The sequence below is a fragment of the Gambusia affinis genome, linkage group LG08 (genome assembly GCF_019740435.1).
Source record: "Gambusia affinis linkage group LG08, SWU_Gaff_1.0, whole genome shotgun sequence".
NCBI lineage: Eukaryota > Metazoa > Chordata > Actinopteri > Cyprinodontiformes > Poeciliidae > Gambusia > Gambusia affinis.
Genome location: NC_057875.1, coordinates 19759144 through 19778056, shown reverse-complemented (window position 1 = coordinate 19778056; position 18913 = coordinate 19759144). Strand labels below are relative to the sequence as shown.

The 18913-nt window shown below is 41.3% G+C and overlaps 1 protein-coding gene across 2 annotated transcripts in view; it reads left to right on the top strand.

Moving 5' to 3' along the window:
* Window positions 1–18913, top strand: part of LOC122836010 (coiled-coil domain-containing protein 136-like) — a 33357-nt gene that overhangs the window by 1807 nt on the left and 12637 nt on the right. For both annotated transcript variants that reach the window (XR_006371384.1, XM_044125611.1), the window contains exon 2: window positions 14094–14411. Coding sequence is in view for 1 of the 2 variants with exons in the window: in XM_044125611.1 (XP_043981546.1) it covers window positions 14094–14411 (318 nt within the window). In the remaining variant the exon portion in view is untranslated. The remainder of the gene's footprint in view (window positions 1–14093; window positions 14412–18913) is intronic.

Genomic DNA, 18913 nt, shown 5'->3' with positions numbered 1-18913 from the left:
TCCCAATAAAATACGTGGGAATTTGTGTTTGTAACATACAGGTTTTTTAAAACAATTAATTAAAATCACTCTGCAAGTGTCATAATCTTCTGCAGCTGCATGATTCCATGTATATAATCACTATTTATGATTAGTAAACCAGCTTTACTAGCTTTTGTCACATTTTGAAAGTTTTTCAGGCTTCACTTGAAACACTTTTAGTTGCTGTTAGTCAGTAAAGAAGACACACTTTCTGTTTTTTGGAATAAAATACTGATTTGCCAGCTGTAGAAAGCCGTAGGTTAAAGAGTAAAAACCCACTTGGTTTTTTTCTCAGGCTCCCTCTGCAGTGCTGAGCCTGGCACTAGAGAAATGTCTTCCAGGGATTTAACGAGTGTAAGGATCTGCAGCTACTATCATTTATTAAAACAGTTTCTGGTTAACCAGGGAGCATTTTACCTTCTCAAACCAACCAACAAACAAACAAACAAATCCCAGAGCATTTTAAGCGTCTGAAACTCACAAAATAGACTTGCTGAATCATTTGTATGTACTCGCTAAAGCTGCTTAATACAGTGCTGAAGGCTGCGTATTGACCAGCGTAACACATGGATGCTGTCTCAGGAGAAAACTCTTCCTCCCTAACAAGCTTGTTCCTGTTGTGGTAACTCCAGGGACCTCTTTCCTTTCATCATAGCCCGAGGCCCGCTGTTAACGCGGGAAATTCAGCGTGCAGTGATGGCAAGTGTGTGTTCTTCAGTAATAACCGTCCTCACTATAATGACACTCAAGCGAGCGTAAAGTGGACAGAGTGATGGCTGGCATTAGCTCATGTTCAGAATTACACAGAGTTGCGAGTTTAAATGGCTTAATACGCCTTTCCTCTGACTGAGGTCATTTCTAGCCAGACATCAGTCATCGATCTGGCATGTGAAAAGAGATTTTTATTAATTTTTTTTCTATCATGCTTGGAAAGATGATCTAATCACTGTGGGGTGGGGGGGGAAATGCTCCTCAATCCACTAGAACCAAAAGGAAAAACAAAGGTCTTACACAAACACATGCTGTCACTGATCAATAAAACATCATCAGACGTGCCGTTGACATTTGCAGCTGTCTAAAAACATTCTCCTCTGCTGGTCCTCCCACTTGCTCGAGCCGCCAAGCGTTTCTCTCAACTCGTTCCCACTCGATTCCTGATTCCCCCTCCGCTACCGCTGCCATCCTCTGCTCTCTCCAGCGCCCACACACACACACACACACACACGCACAAACCCTTTTGCACCTGACAGTGTCCTCGGCCCACGCAGCTTCTCTCCTGCGTTCGTTGGTGCAACAAAAAAAAATTTTTTTTTCCCTCATCAGCAGTGAAACTTTCCAAAGGCACAAACAGGAATCCTCTAAGGCTCTCTGGAAGTCATGAACAGCACAGTGTGCCGCAGCCGCCTTAGGAAAACTTTGAAAGCTCTGAGAAACACAACAAGAGAAAATAAATCGTGCATGCTGTTCCAGCCCTCTGGTATTTTTAAGCTGAACTGTCGTGACCTCCTTAGAAATACACTGGGGGGGGGTTCAGTAAGTATTGAACGTGGTTTTCTCATTTGGTTTTGTCTAATTAAAGTTGCTGACTTGAAATTCACACCAGCTGTTGTTAATAACATTAATAATCCACAAATAGAATAAAAAAACTGCAATTAAGTGATGATTTAAAATATGTGGCGAGGGAATAATATGCATTGAACGATCCTACTGGGATTAATCAAGCATGCAGCATTTGTCACATTGTATCTTGTTATTGTAGGAACCTTTACTGATCCGGTGATGTTTTGGGAAGTTTCTGTGCAATGCCATTCCTCTTACAGGCATATTGTGAGCTAAATCTAAAGATATCTAGATTCTGGGTTCAGCGTTTTATCTCAATTAGCCCAATTCCTTTGGCTTCACTGGCCTGTTCAAAAGTTCTGAAGTAAAATTTAAAATGGATTCAACATGCTTTTACCTCAGCAGTGGAGTATTACGGGCCGATAGGATTCTTTTTGTTTTCATTGGAAAATAAAAATCTTTCTCCGAGTGATGTTCGGCTGTTGAACAATTCCCAATGACTATCTTAGACAATATCTTCCTTGCAATCGAATATATTGCAAGGAGCAACAGGCTATGCTCCGTTTGAGGGGAAATGATGTTCTTTACAATGCTGCTTTATGGCCCCAGTGCTGCTAACTTGAACTTTTGATATGCTTCTGTTGGCAATGCCATCAGTATGTTTTGCAAGCTATAATGTTCCAAAGGTTTAGAGAGGGTTCCTTGCTTTTTACTTGTCATGGACGGCTTGAAATGAGAAACATTTATAAGCCATCAGTTCGGACTACAGCAGCCAATGTTAATGTGCAGCAGTAAGGAGCAACATTGCCCTCTAAATATGGACAGATTTCAGCAATTTTCTTTTGTCTCTCTCTCAAATTTTGATATCTGTTGCTTGTATACACATAACTTAATTGATAAACTTATTTGTTTTTGATTTCCTTGCATGCGTTGACTAATTGGGCTGCTACTGGCAGAGTGGATTTAACACGGGAAACGTTTCCATTCGAAACATACTTCCTGGGGAAAAATGTTGACATACTTATTTCGCGCACATGTAAGTGCTTCATTTGAAAAACGATTTCAAAGCACTCTGTAAAAATAAGTGGGCCATACGTTGTTTTGTTACTGCTTTGTTCCATAACGGGAGAACTTTTGAAGCTCTCCAGTGAGTTGAGAAAGTTCGGGAACTCATGCGGCTCCTTTCTGCTGATTTCACATTTTCCAGCCTCTCTCTACAGTGCCTGGCATTGTAGCACCGTCATTAGTGCGCCCCTCCTCACCATTAGTCTTTTTTATTTTTCCGAAATTTTGCAGCTTTGCTGTGACTTTGTGTTGCTCTTTCTTTTTGTGCGACCGAAGCAACGTCGAACCTCGCAAAGAGATTGCTTTCAGGTGGGATTTGTTGAAATGTGATCAAAGGGATTACTGCTGCATCGCTTATTTTTCATGCCTTGTTCTTTCCTAATGGATTACCGGATGCGCAAAGTCCTCCAAACACACAATCCCTGCAGAAATCACCCATCCAGACTCGCAGGATTTTTCTGCGTGCTCATTTAATGAGGCCAAATTGTGACACACCTTTCTCTTCCATTGACCCACTTTCCCTTTCTTTCTTTTGCAAAGTGAAAACATGGATTTTTTAAAATTATTATTGTTATTTAACTCACACAGTGAGCTAAATGAATGTGTCTGGTGTTTCTTGTCGCCCTTATTGCTGTTGCTCCTCGGTCTCCCCGGAGTTCTCTGACTCCAAGCTCAATAAAGAGAAAAAGACAATCTCACATTAACCCCACAGGACCTCCATCTCTGCTTTTAGCTGTTCACTAAACACAAGAGTCAGCAAATCTCCTGCACTGTTGACACCGGTGAACAGACTCCTGATCAGATCACTCGGGATCGGCGGTTTAAACAAAAAAGAAAAGGAAAGAAAAGGAAGCAGAAATGACAGACAGGTTTCCATGGTACGCCAACCCACGAACGGAAACCCAACTGAATTACCATGGAGACGATCCATATGCTTCAGCGCTGGTCCACAGGGGTCGTGGTGGGGATGAACCTGAGCACATGGCTGCTCCTGATTACAGCTTAATGGCAAGGAGGGAGCAGCATGTGAAGCTTCGATTGAAGTCAGAGCTCCTTATCCTTGCATGCTTCTTATTGTCTTCGCTTGTCGCTCCCGTTCACCTACTTACAATTCCCTCTTCTCCCCCCACACCGCTTCACCCCCTCAGCTCTGTATTACGTGTTGCTGAGGAAGTGAGGCAGGGCAGGGGAAAAGCTACGACGTCAGAGAGAGCAAGGGCTGCTTTCAGAGCTGGAGGGGGTCGGTGTGCATTACACATGTCCTCCTACACACACACATATGGCTGTCATGCTGCCCATAAGATGCACTAATAATCCGAAATATACGATGAAGCACCTTGTAAAAAAATAAATTAAATCATGCTAATTAAACTCTGTTTCTTTTGTCATTTTAAAATGCAACATATTTTGTAGGGATTTTATATAATCGACCAACACAAAGCTGCATGTGGTTGCAAAGTGGACGTAAATATATTGGATTTAAAAACTTTTTACTAATAAGAGTCTGAAATCAACTCCTTTGCTCTGATACTGTGGAGGGGAAAAAAATCCCCTCAAAAATCTGCTTTTAGAAGTGATCTAATTACTAAAACAGGCTTAAGTTTTCAAGCAATTTTCCAAAATGTGAACATGTTATAGAGACTAACTTATCCATCACCGGAACAAAAAACATGCTTCAAAAGACTAGCAGCTGTTTTTACAGCAACAGGCGGTTCTAGAAAGTAGAACAAGGTCAGTGGGAGGTTCAATACAAATGGAAGCCAAATGTATTTTTTTGTTTTGTTTATTTTTTCAGAAAATTTGTAAAAACTTTTGAAAATCTGGTATCATTTCCCTTCCATTTAACAATGAAGCAATTTTACACATTTAGTCGCTCTGAAGAAACATTAAGGATTGTCGTTGCAGCCTGGATAAATGTGAAATGGTTTAAAGGTGATACAACAAATTCAAATGCATTGTTAGTGCTTTAAAAAGGCTTTAAAATCTTTCGTTCTGGTGCACACGGGCATGCTACTGCAATAGCAGCTTCCTCTCCCCAAAACCCCCAGCAGGAAAGCAGTGGGGTCTCAGAAACTGCTAAGGAATGTCTTTAATAATAACAAGAAACCGGCATGTGTATGTCCGGCCTCCAAGCTTCCAACATTCCGATCCAGTGGTACCTATGGAAGGCAAAAGAGGTTTGTAAAGACCCCAAACCACAATCCTTGGCAAGTGCCTTATTCTAACATGTCCCCTAGCAGAAATCCAGTGTTAGGCCATAGTTGTAGGCCTAACAATACCCAATATGCATTGTGTAAGTTTGTTACACATGAAGTTATCTCTTTTATTCAACGTGTGCCTTAATTTCTGGGTATTCGCAGATATAGGAGGGCTACGGTGCATCCAGAAGCTGTTGCAAACAGCGTATTCACAGATTTAGATACATATGTGGCACACACACACACCACTGACACCAACATTTGTCTAAGCGTATTTTTATGCTTCAGCACAAGGCACCATCACGCCGCACCTGTGAAATCCTGCATTTCCAATTTTCAGCCCGCTGTTGTTGCTTTTTGCATTCAACTGTTGCCCTCACAACAGCAACATCCGACTTTATTTAGTCTGGGAAATTGCTAAGGTGCACGCTGGCATTCAAAAAATATTTTTGCACCGTGCTTCGGATCATATTATACCTGGCTCCGAGATGCGAAATGATGAGCTTGGATGGAGGCTGTCAGAAGACGTTAGGGTGAAATGACAGCTCCTCACTTCTGAGTTTCTCCTTCTGCAGATTTCGATCCATATTTAAAACATAATCTGCTGCAGCCTTACAGGCGCCCGGCTCACGTTGGTTTCCACTGGGGACGCGTTCACTCTACCTTGCAAATGGCATTGCCACGTTTTGTAGCTTTCCAATCATAAAACTGGTAAATGTTATGTGAGCCATCGATACAAAATAGTGTACAAGTATGAAAGAAAAAAGAAGTGGTTTTTAATTAGTTTTTTCAAAGCAAACCTCAAATCTATGACTTGCCTTAATATTCATTCCCCTTTACTGATACGATTAGCTGTGCCTTTCACTTAACTTTTTAAATGAGAAGCTAGAAGAAAGGTGATGATGATGATAAAATGCTATCTTGCATTTTATCAAGCAAGATAGCAAAACTGGTTAGCAAGAAAAGTTAAAGTTGAAAGGAAGATAAAAAAAATCAGTTTGTGGTAGAATAAGACTTCAGGGTCATTGTCTTGCCATGAAGGCAAGACTCCTAGCTTAACTTGTAACTAGCTCCCCTTTGAAAGCTAAACCACCCCTCTGGCAAATTTAGAACAATTCGAGCAAAGTGGCCGGAGCTAAGAGAGACATAGAAGCGGAGGGAGTGAGCGGGGCTCTGATGAAGAGGAGAGAAGCACTGTTGTCAGCTTATCCACTTTGTGGCTATATTTATCGATTTTTCAGTCCCTTCTAGGAACTTTTTTTTTTTTTTCAAAACATCTAGTGATGAATCTGGCACATCTGTTTCTGTGATGTTGGAGGCTTTCATGGCTGCAGGCAGCCAGTCTGTCCTGAGCTAGCAGCGATAGCGGCCGTTAGCTTCTCCTGCTTCCTCAACACTGCAGCCAGTCTCACACAGTTCAACACCATACCCTCGCCAGTAGTCAGAGCAGAGGGGACCCATTCCAGTAAGTGTACAAATTGCAAATAAATCACACATTTGTTTTATATCCTGAAGTGACGAAGTTTTACCTTTCCAGAGAGGGAAGTAGCTAGACGGTTTTAGGCAAAAAGCTGAAAGAATTTCACAAAAATGTCTAAATTTGCATGAAAACATGAAAATAGAAATATCTAAATGTCCTGTTTAGACAGCTTACCAGCAAAAAAAAGAAAAAAAAGATGATTTGGGGTTAAGTTCCACTTTAATCTATATGGATTTTCTTCTACTGAGAATAAATTCTAATAATTTTAAGAATAATCTGAAGATAGTTGCTTACAATATTTTAAATTTAGCAGTTTAGATTATTAAATCAACACATCAGTAGTATCAAATATTCATCAAAAACTATGTATTTATTATTTTGTATGAAACTACTAATAACGGTGGGAGATACTCCAAGGTCCATCAGCCAGAGGTCTTCTCTGTTGAGGCCTCACATTTGTAGGTTGTACAAATGTTATTTTTCTAGTTGGAAAAGTGAAGTGTGGCACCTTTGTCTTGCTATACTTTTCAATTCTCTTCTATTCAGAAGCAAAATGTCTGATTTAACTAGAGTAAGAGAATTTTTCATTAGCAATGCATGCGATGTGTGTTAAAGACCCAAAGGACACCCTTTCATTAGAACTTCCCTTTGTGAAATACGATTTATGCACTGCTTTGTTCAGATAACGTGACCATATGAAAACGTTTGGGGTTTTAACGAGACATCATGCTATAAAGTTGGGGGTGTGAATACTTTTACGAGGCAATGTGAAAGTATTGCCTTGTAAAAGCCTTGTGATTTCTTCACGGAGGACCTTGGCCACATTTGGGTTCAACACTTTGGACCATTTGTCAAGTTTCTTGAGAGGGTTTATTGTTCAGAGAACAAGAGTTCTTGCCAAATTGAGTCTGTAAAAATGCGTGAATTCATTCTTTCTCAAATTTATGGGCGTTTCCTATCAGAACAGTTAATATAAAGGTTTTATTTGTCGTGTGCATGACAGCAGCAGAATTGCTCCTTCCTCTCTGAACAGCTTGTCTGTATGCGTCGCATCCCTCCCTCTCACTGCACGCCTTTCTTTGCCAAATTTTCACTTTTCTATTCAAATTTGCAAAGTGCAAATTCCATTACGTTAGCCGGTCGGCCACTGAGCGCCCAATCAGGCGAAACAAAGAAAGCCGTGTTGCCTCATTAATGTGCAAATTCAATTTCATACAGGTATTTTGAGATGCCCACAGAAAGCTCTTGACCTGCATGTTTTCCCTCTTTTCTAAAGCGACAGATTGTTTGTTCCAACATGGTGAATGTGTTCTGCTGCAATGCGATTAGGAGGGAATGTGCCGCACACAGATAAAGCCATCCCTCCGCCTGGAGCGGCTGAGATGACTGTGCTGTCCATCGTATGCGTGCTGCGCCCCGTGTCTAACGCGATGGCAGCGTGACCGGGGACCAGCAGCGCAGGTATCGCAGGTGTGACTGCAGCCGATTTGACTTTCGCTCTCAAGGTGAGGCGAGGTCTTTAGACAGCGAAAGGAAAGTTTACTTATTCACAATTTCTTGCAAAGGTTTTCAGCTCCCTTGAATTTTTTTTTTCACATTTTGTAAAACTGCAACTACAAATATTACTGTGTTTTATTGGTATCTTAGAAGATAAACCAGCACAAAGTGGTGAAGTACAAGGACAATAATAAAAACATTTAAACAAGGGAGTCTTTCACTGGGATTGCAGATCCAAGACTTTCATCAGACACTACCATTTTTACCCTTTCCACTTTGCAACACAGCTCAAGTTCAGTCACATTAAATGGGGAGCACAAACATGAACAGTAATCATGAATATGCTCTGAATTGGATATAGGTCTGGACTTTGACTGGGCCATTCTATTGGGCCAAGTCTTGAGTCTTTTGCAGCCTCTAGCAGGGTTTCTTCCAGGAATGCCCTGTGTTTGGTTCCATCTACCTTCCCATTAGTTTCGCTGCTGCTGCTGATGAAGAGAATCCCCAAATCATGAAACTTCCAACTTCATCCGAGAGTGAGACACAGACACAGGCTTAGGTTTCTCTTATACATAGTATTTCTCGTCTAATGTAAACTTTTTGGTTTTATCTGACTAGAGACCTTTTTTCTTCTTGTTTGCTCAGTTATTTGTGGCGGGCTTTAATTGGGACTTTGTCTGGCTTTCTTTCAACGATGGCTTTTCTCTCATCCATCTTCCATAATGTTGGCAGTAACAGCGGTAGGAATTTGTCCTGTAAGCGATGGGTTGTTGTTAAACCTCAACTCCATCCATCTTAGTCATTGTGTCGTTGGGTAAGACACTTCACCCACCTTTCCTGCTGGTGGTGGTCAGAGAGCCCAGTGACACTAGGGCATATGGCTATGATGTAACTTACCACCATCAGCATGTGAAAGTATGTGGGAATGACTGAAAGCAGCGTGAGGTGCTTTGGGGTCTTCTGGACCAATTACCATTCACCAAAAGTTCAAGTATCAAGAGATTCTCACAGCTCGGCTGTGGATCTGTGAAACTCCTTCGGATTCACCATGGGACTTTTCTTGTTCTCTTATTATTGCCTTTCCTTCACCAGCTTGTAAGCTTAGGTGGACAGTCATGTCTTGGTAGGTGTGTCACTCTGTTTCCATTTTTCAGATAATGGATTGAACTAGGGCTGTTGTAATAGAATACTTTAGTAATCAAGTACTCTATTGTTTATTTTTATGATTAATTGAGTAATCTCTCTCTCTCTTTCTGAGGAAGATAAATTTTCCTTGAGGAATTTTAATAATCAAGGTTCTTGAATCATTCGAGGAATCCTTACTGCCCTTCATTGAACAGTGATCTGAAAGACGTTTAGAGGTTGACGTGTTGATTTGTAGTCTCTCACCTTTTAAACTTCTCAGCTTTCTCCCTGTTCCTTGGCCTCTATGATGCTTTTTGCTCCCTAATGTTCTCTAACAAACATCTAAAGCCTTCACAAAATAGATGGGTTTATGCAGAGATCAAAATGTACAAATTCAACTACTGAAGTACAATACACAAAAGTTAAGATGCCATGCTGTTCAGAAGCAGTGGCAAAGAGAAATAAAAATGAAGCAGCTTTGCTGTGAACAATGTTTACTTAAGGAGTGGAGCCGATTCCAGCAGAGAGAAGCTTAATTTTCCCATATTGTTTGGGTACGGCCAGATCTAAAATACCCTTCAGGCTTGTACTCTGAACATAATGATTTATGGTAGTCAGAGGATTCAGAAACTCATTACGGGACCTGCTGGGTGCCAATGAGCAAAATAAAAATAGAAGTCATGAAGTTCAATTATTCCGTGTGAATTAATTTGTTAAAAGACGTTATTCTGTTTGAGTAGCACCAATAGATCATTGTTTGGGTTCATCACCGCTGAAAAGTTTGGAGAGTTCTCAATTTCAGAACAGAAATGATCCCTAGTTCAACAAAAAGGGAGCATCCTGGATTATATGAATAAGCTAAATTTTGACAAATCAGGACATCCCTGATTTTGTCATTGACCTTTTGATAAAAATGTTAATCACTTCACAAATCTCATATTCAGGAATCCTATTTGAATGTAATATTCTTTAATAGATTCAGTTTTTGAGATGTTCAAATAGATTTTAAAATTCTTAATCCAGGTCTCGGTAAGCAGTGAGCACAGCCAACTTTATCCATGCAGAAAGTCTTCTCTCTTCCACCTCAAAATTGTTTCATTTTTTCCTATTTATGAAATTTATAAGAGTTAGTCATTGCATGAGTTTAAACCAGTTTGCTTGAGCACTCTTCCAACAAACCTTGCGATGTCACAATACTTAAAATGCCACACTAGTCACACTTAATAGCTGCAAGACTGATGGGCCTCTCTGAGTCATTAGAGGGGGGAAAGTAGTTGAAAATCTTTATGACTGACACTTCAGTGGAGGAAACCTGAGTGAGAGCCGTGGGGGGCGGAAACTCTCTGAAAGATATGAACTTTCTCCATTGTAACATTTGTGAAGTAGAGTATTTGCAACCTGTAGTCGCTTTGTGTTGAAGGTGTCTTATTATCAGCTAGGCTGTGATAATCGCTGAGTTTTTTTAAATGGTGTTGCAAAAGTGCCTGAAGTGATGAATAGAAGCGATCCATTAAATGTGTGCAGCACCGTCGGTAACAGCTCGGTTTAAGGAGCTTCAAATAATACAAGATGTTGCACTATGGGTGTGGCTGTGCTGTTGAAGAAAGGTGTTATGGAGTTGCAAGATGTTTGATGTGATTTTTTTAACATTCTAATTAAACTAACAGACTACAATAACTTAGCTGTGCTAAAGGAATACATGCAGTATGGGTACAAAACTAAAGGGACTCCTTAAGTGGCTGACATGGTCTCTGATTGAAGAGACAAAAACTCGTCCATTGGAGGAATTTGGGAGAGAGGTTGTTGGTTGACCTCAAACTTTATGTCCTCCATGCAAGGTGGAGCCTGAGGACTTGGGAGAAGATAATTCCATTACTATGGGGTATCTGGGTAGTTTTTGAAGACTATCCAATTCTTGTATCTCTAAAGGAAGAGGTGTGTCCGCATTCTTGGCATAAAGTCGAGTCTGTACCGGTGTAGGTTGGACTCTTGTCACCGGTACTGCTTGAGGTGTTCATAAATAGGATCTCAAGACATAATATTTGAGTGGAGGATGCCTGGTTTGGAAACCGCAGGATCTCATCCTGGGTTTCCACAGGTGAGTGTGAAACAGCTTGGATGAGAAGATGGTTCTCAGCAGGCAAAAGGTGGACTACTCCCTCTGCTTCTAATGGAGGAGTTTAAGTACCTTGATGTCACGACTGGTGGCAGGATTGAACGATGATGGACGGAGAGATTGCGACACTGTCTGAAGTAATGCAGATGCTGCTCTGGTGAGTCGCAGTAAAGAAAGAACTGAGCCAAAAAGCAAAGCTTTCGATTTTGCAGTTCATGTTCTGTCCTTGGGTCAGATATGTGTCATGACCCAAAGAACAAGATATTGGCTAGAAGGGGCTGTGCACATGCAGACAAGGTAAACAGCGTCACCATCTGAGGGCCACCAGAGACGCTTTGGTATCTGATCTGGATGTCTCCTGGGCATCTCTCTTTGGAGAAATTACTGGGATGTCCCACTGGGAAGAGACCTATGTATCTCATAGGTCTCGTCCCTATGAGGTACACAGGGAGGAGACAACGTGTTGGGATGCCCTAGAATGAGCTGGGGGATGTTGTGAAGGAGAGGGATGTCTAGGTTGTCTGGATGGATGGATGAACGGACGGATGAATCGGCATAAAAATAAGCTTGAATGAGGCTGCATTGCTCCCAGAAACAGCAGAGACTACTTAAAAGAACGAATCCTTCTTCTAATCACACATCCTAGAGAATTTGAGTGATATTCAGTGAGAAGTGTTCAGTCTCTTGATGGCCATTATCTGCTGCTGGCTATATAAGCAGCTAACCCTCCATCCCTGCTAATGTGCTCCGGCTTTTTATGACTAACTCATTACACCAGCATCAAAGTTTAATGACAAAATAGCCCTGTGTTCACAAAACCTCTCACTTTCCCCTCAGAGGCTGCCTTCCCTTCTCTGACCCAAAGAGAAATTGGGTCTCTTGAGTATAAAGCATGTACAGGTTTTGCAAGTGCATAATAGTCATGCAAATTCAGCGCCTTCCAAATGTATTCACACTCCTTTAGTTCTTTTTTTTGGTTTGTAATTACCAGTATTTCTATTAAAGCCTCCTGAGTTGATGCTTTGCAGAACATTTCACCGCAATAACACTTGCAAATCTTACGCAGCATGTTTCTTCTAGCTTTGTACATTTAGAAACTGAATATGTTCTTGTTCTTTTTTCTAAAGTATCTCAAGCTTAGTCAGCGTGGATGAAGAGTATCTTTAAGAAACAAACTTTCAGCTCTTGCCACAGATTCTCAATGTGGTAGGATGAGCTGGCCAATATTTTGCTGTACTTCTGAAACTGTTAACAAATCTGAGCTGAGTTTCTTATGATTTGGGGTCAGTAGGCATTTGCATTTTGGAGTTCAAGGATAGGTCCATTATGAACCTTGTGATGGAAACTGCCACCAAATCTTTGTGGACAATTTTCTTGACTTTTATTTGTAACTTACAGTGTAACAAACATCTTCACCAGTTTTTGAGGTTTGCCATCTCAGTGACACAACTAATGAAATCCTGCATTGTGCCTGAAACCAAACCTTGCAATGTTTTTTTTACTTTTGTAAAGAATTATTTTCAGAGGGCTGAATAATTTAGAGACGTTAGTAGTAATGGAGACCCGTTTTTTTGTGGTTGAATTTGAAGCAACTTCTTTTGATTTTAGTTCTACACTAACTATTTTCACTGTTTGTGCACCATGTACTTATTGCAAATGCCAAATTTGGAAAGTAAATCTGATTTTCAGTAGAGTTCAGTTAACCTCAATTGCTACGGTAGCTTTGTCTGACCTTCCCGCTCTTCTGGATATAACCGTCCCCCACAGCACGATTCTGCCACCACCATGTTTCACAGGGGAATTTGCAGTGTTGGTAAGCCGTTTGGATACCTGAGGCCTGGGATATTGTTTCAGAAAGTAAAACTTCTCCCCACTCTGCACTATAGTTACATCCAGTCAGGAGGGAGGGAGAGAAATAATTATCTCAAGAAGCGAAAGCATCCCCAGAGTGATGATTACTCACCGGTGTGTATGGCTCCTAATTAGACAGATCTGTAGTTAATACGCCACCCCGTCCCCTGCTGCTCCCTCTTTCCTCTGCACATCTCACTCTCCCTCTCTGAGTCGAACTAACCGGCAGTTCTGTGGCACTCAGACACAAATTTGCAACGCCGCGTCTTCATTTAGCCATGAAACGGACTCGACCTTAAAAGAGCGCGCTGGCGAGGGGTGAGAGAGAAACGATGGCGGGTCAGTGTGTCTGCAGTGTGAGGAGATTTCTTTGGAGTGATACTGAAAAAGGAGCGTGAGAAATCTCTTTCCCTAAAGAGACCAAACCCCCTGGAGGAGGCTCAGCCAACTGATCAGAAAGGCCTCGATCATCTCCTTTTGTCTGTGCAGGCCTCCTTACATCTACATAAAGCCTCTTTGCTTTGCTCTACCTCAGTTTTTTTTTTTTTTGCTTCACACATAAGCAGTCATGTTTGTATCAGGCTGTGAAATAAGCAAAGAAAGGATTCTGTAAAGGCTGTGTGAAAGTGAGAGTCGCATGTGTCTCATCTGTCTTACTATGAGTGGTAGCTGGTGTTGTTATGGACTTTGAGGTGCATTGCTGAATGGTGAGTCATAGTGATTGCTTCAGCACACTGGCTCGCCCCCACCCGACTTTTTTTTTTTTTTTTTTTTTTTTTTAGTATTCTTTGCCGCAATGTGTCAGCTAACTCACTCCACCTACTGGCTGAATATTTGTATTCACAGTGCAGCTCAAGGGCTTTAACTCTACTTCCTGATTGTGATGCTGTAAGTTGCTTTTAAGGTGTGTGTTGTGATATTGTTTGTCAAACATTTGCCATTCTTTTCCTGCAAAACACGGATTCACAAGCAGGTATTTATGATTCTTTCACGATCTTCAGATGACATAAGTGGAGTAAGAGTTGGTGCGCAAAACAATTTGTGCCACTTGGATCACACAAGATGGTGCTGTTGTTTCAAGCATGGCTGACTCCAGAGAATGACAGAGATTTCACTTCTTTTTTTTTCATAACCTCTCCTTTTTATCTCTCTTTCTATTGGATCGGCATCCCTCCATCAGATGATCCCGGCGATCTGAAAGCTGCCAGCAGCCCGAACATGGACAACGAGATGACGGCCAAGGAGAGAGGCATCCTGGAGGAGGACAACGAGAAGGAGGAGGTGGACCAGGAGCGGTCCCAGGAGGACGAGGGGGAAGAGAGGAAACTGAGGGAGGAGGACGGGGAAGGGCTGGAGAAGAGGAGCAAAGAGCAGGAATTGCTGACGGAGGAGCAGGAGCTGGAGGAGCTGAAGGCCCAGGTTCTGCAGCTGCTGCTGGAGCTGGACGAGGCCAGGGAGACGTCCAACAAGCACCAGGAAAGTTTCCATGAGTTGCAAGGTGAGACATCCAGCCTCGATATGGAAACCTTATTTATAAACCCGTCACTCATCATGTGTAGAACCAGAATTCAGCTGATAAACAGTGCTTTGGAAAAGTATCAATGCCCTTCAGACAAATGCTTTTCTCACTGCCACTTTAAACTTCAAGATTTTTGCACAAGTATTTTATGTGGTAGACCACCGGGTGTGATGAGGAAGATAAAATGCTGAATTGTGTTTTCAATGCAGTGATCATCTCTACCTGTGGAGCTGCAGAAATGCACAGATCAAGTGGAAGAATCTGTCAATAGGACTCCACAAATCTGACCTTTATGGAAAACTGATGGATAGAAGCTGTAAAAAGCACAATTTACAGTCTGTCATGTGTGAAACAACTCAAACCTGTGGAAGAAAGTCAGATATGCTGCGCATATGTGGAGAAACACTGAAGCCACGGTTTCCCTCAGTGTATTTATTATAAGCCTGGCGGGCCACCAGGCTTTACTTAAGCCCCCACCAGGCTTAGCATTGCCTATTTTTTTCTAGTTTTTTTTTTTTTTTTTTTTTAATGTTTGCATTTTTTTAAGACTTTATAGTTGGTGTTCAGATAATTTTCCAATCACTTAATTATCAAGTGATATTTTCAAATTTCCTGTCAACTTTAAAGTAACTCCAAAACACGGCGGGCCGCTGGATGAATGACTGCCGAGCGCCCCAACCACCGGGCCTGGCAGGTTTTCTGGCGGAACCCTTGGATGCTGTGCACCACCTTGAGCCAATGGTAACAAACGTTGGTAGCAGCATCATGCTACCAACAGGTGGAGCTGGAGCTCCACCTGTTGACTTCTGACAACAGTCGGTGGCTCTGGAATTTATTAAGGGGTGTTTGAGTAAAGTGGGGCTGACTACAAATGCACAACCTACCTTTCATATTTTTGTTTGCAATCTGTATTTTTTGTCATTTATCGTTTTAATTTCGCTTCACAATTCTGTCTACTATATAAATTTTAAGAAAATTTCAGAAAATATAGAATTGTGTTTTAGATACAAAGGGTATCAGTAAAGAAAGGAAGACAAAAGGCTGAATGTTTTTTGCCGATGACATTCAACTCTCTAAAAATTGGATCTAACCAATAAAGTATTTTGAGTAATATTTTCAGTTTATCGGGTTTAGCATTCCCTCTAGGTTTAAAAGTATACTTTATATATAGTAAAAAAAAAAAAACTAAAAAAAAATCATCTATGTTTTTTCAATCAGCTTTACTTGAACAAGATGCCTATCAAGACCAACAAGCGAAAGGAAAACCCTCCAAAAATGACATAAAAACCCAGAAAAAAGCTGCTCTCTCTCTTCTGAACAGCTGAACTTCCCTTTAAAGACAGATCCGTCTCATTTCAATGCAGTCAGTGACCGGCTCCATTGTTCATAGCTGCTAGACGCCTTAGAAATGACGGTCTTAATGCTGAGGGAGCCTTGCAGTGAGTTAAGCCCACAGGTATGAGGCCGCTCTGAGCTCAGCTTGTGTTTATGAGTGTGAGCATAAGAGTTCACCATGACCTCAGTGGTTTGTCTGGCAGCGGTGCGGGCGGTCCTCTAACGACCACGTGTCCACTGAGAGAAGCTTCTAGACCAAGTGTCCTGCACCAGAGTGACAAATGGCTGTGGGTGAAGTCAGGAGCAACCAGAGACTCGGTGTGGCTGGCACTGGGGTGATTCAGATGCGTTTTTCTCTAACAATGTAATCAAGGCGAAGCTGATTAGACATATTTGGAGACTTTGGTAATTCTGCATGAGTGGAGGTCACAAAAGAAATGCTTTTCAGTTGGGAAGAAGGAAAGATTTCTGATTATTTTGGTGTGATTTATGTTTTGGCTTCATCTTTATTTTAAGGCATATCTAAGCACATTGGGGCATGTTAGCAAAAGCTTCAAGGTAGAGTAAATGGTATTTTAATGTCTGCTTGAAAAAATGAGTTTTTGCTCTGAATGAATGGTTCCTGTGTTTCACTCCACACACTTTGTGTTTGCAGATCATAACAGCAGCCATTAAATTTCACAGTAATCTGCCTTGAACTAATTCAAATCCCCCTCGCTTTAAGCTGAAAACTATATGTTAGTCATTCAAATTTCATTTGGTAGACCGACACAAAGTGGCGCATAATTGTGAAGGTGAGGACAAAGTGATTGTTTTAAATAAAAATCGGAAGCCTGCGGCTCGAATTGGTTTGCAGCCACTCTGAGACAATACTTTGTGGAAGCACAAATAAAATCTAGAGGTTTTGAAAGGTTTCCGTGGATAGTTATTTGGACTTAGTTGTGGTTTGAATATTTTGGGTCTTTCTCCTGCTGATAGTAGAATTTCCGCCTCATGGAGTGTGACATGCTTCTATAGCTCTGCAGACAAAACCCCTCCCCACAGCATGATACTGTCACCATTGTGCTTCACCAAACAGAACTTGGCACAGTTCTGTTTGTGCCAAGAAAGTCTAGGGCCCATATGGATCGTGTTCCAACACAGTTTAAGGTTGCCTCGGTAGTGTCTGGAAAGACCACTTTCATCCGAGGGAGTTGTTGTACAACTTTATACAGCAAGTTGTATAAAGCTTTTGCATTCTGTTTTATTCCCTAATCCTGCTTTAAACTCCATCCTCAACCTGTCTTCTGTGCTCCTTGATCTTCATGATACTAATCGTTCAGTTACGTTCTCTAACAATTTGTTTAACTGGATCTCATTTATGTGTATCAGAAAAAAAGGGGATCCATCCATCCATCCATTTTCTGTTCACCCTTTATCCCTAATGGGGTCAGGAGGGTTGCTGGTTCCTCTCCAGCTAACGTTCCAGGCGAGAGGCGGTCGTCAGTCTGTCCAACACAGAGACATACAGGACAAACAACCATTCACACACACACTCACACCTAGGAAGAATTTAGAGAGACCAATTAACCTGACAGTCATGTTTTTGGACTGTGGGAGGAAGCCGGAGAACCCGGAGAGAACCCACGCATGCACAGGGAGAACATGCAAACTCCATGCAGAAAGACCCCGGGCCGGGAATCGAACCCAGGACCTTCTTGCTGCAAGGCAACAGCTCTACCAACTGCGCCACTGTGCAGCCCAAAAAAGGGGATAAATCAAAATTTTTACTTATACAATGTATTTTCTTCCGCATACTTTGGCAACCTTCCATCATCGTGGTCATCTGAGTTTAAACCCAGGCCCACTCTGCATCTGAAGTGTGTTTTCTGCTTTTCTAACTCACATTTGAAGGTTATCGATGGAAATTAAATTAATGCTAGGTGTCTGTCCTGCAGCTGCGACTATTAAAAATTTGAGACAGATGTCCCTCTTTCAGTCCTGATGACCCAGTGCATGGCTGGTAGATTAAAAATACTTTTAGAACTTGGGGAACGGCAGATCATTTTTAATAAAACCCCTAAAATTGACATACGGGACACTTTCTTTCTTTTTTTTTTTTATAGCATGACTCAGATTGGTTATATTAGCTGTAGATATTAAGGTACTCTCCTTGGGCATTTTTATACCTGCTCAGGATAATAAAACCATATTAAAAAAACCAATTTGATCTCACTTAAAAACAGATCTGCTGCAATGAAACTCTGCCTTCATTTGAAAGAAGAAAGAGGAAGTTTGAAGACTGGAACAGTTTCAACCCAGAACTACAGACATCAGGATAAACTTTGGGAAAGATGTCGGCAAACGAACCACATCGACGTGGTTTTGAATAAAAATTTTATTTGATAGAATTGAAGTTGGAAGTTTCAAACAATAAGTAAAAAAAAAAAGGCATTTGAAAACTTAATTAAAAACAAATTAAATGAAACACAAATGTAATTAAAAGTGAAAAAAAACCAACCAATAAACAAAAAAAAAACTTAAACAACATGCAAAACTCAATTCGGTTCTAAGTGGACAGGTCTGGACTTTATGGGCGAGACGAGATAAAGAGGAGTTTGAAACCCAACACACTTGTTAGCCGTCTAAAAATGACACTGGGCTGCATTAAATTAGACATGTGACCTTGACTGAGACCAGCAGCAGGGAGGGCTAAAGGCACAGAGACCTGGTGGCTCAATACTGCCTGGATTATAATACCTGTCATATTTATACTGGGTTTGCACTGTCCTGAGGCATTTCGTTTCCTCTGTCTTTCACCCGGTTGTAGCCTGAGCAGTCTGCTATCTGTCCTCAGCACTAAATCCCACAACTCTGGTCGAAAACAACATAGCTGGCTCAAATTATGCAAGCAGGAACCAAAAGCTAACGAGAAAAAAAAAAACAACAACAAACAAAAAAAACACTTTCTAAAAATAGCAGTGAAATAAATCTGTGAAAATAGCAACCAAAACCAAATCTAATTCTTCTTATTATGAGCTGCTATAACAGGAATACCAACAGAGGAATATGCTGAAGGTTTTCACTGTGGCCTCCAGGCATCAGGTTCCAGCAGCTTATCGAGTCTCTCTCTTTCTCTCTCTCTCTCTCTCCTGGCCTTCTGATGT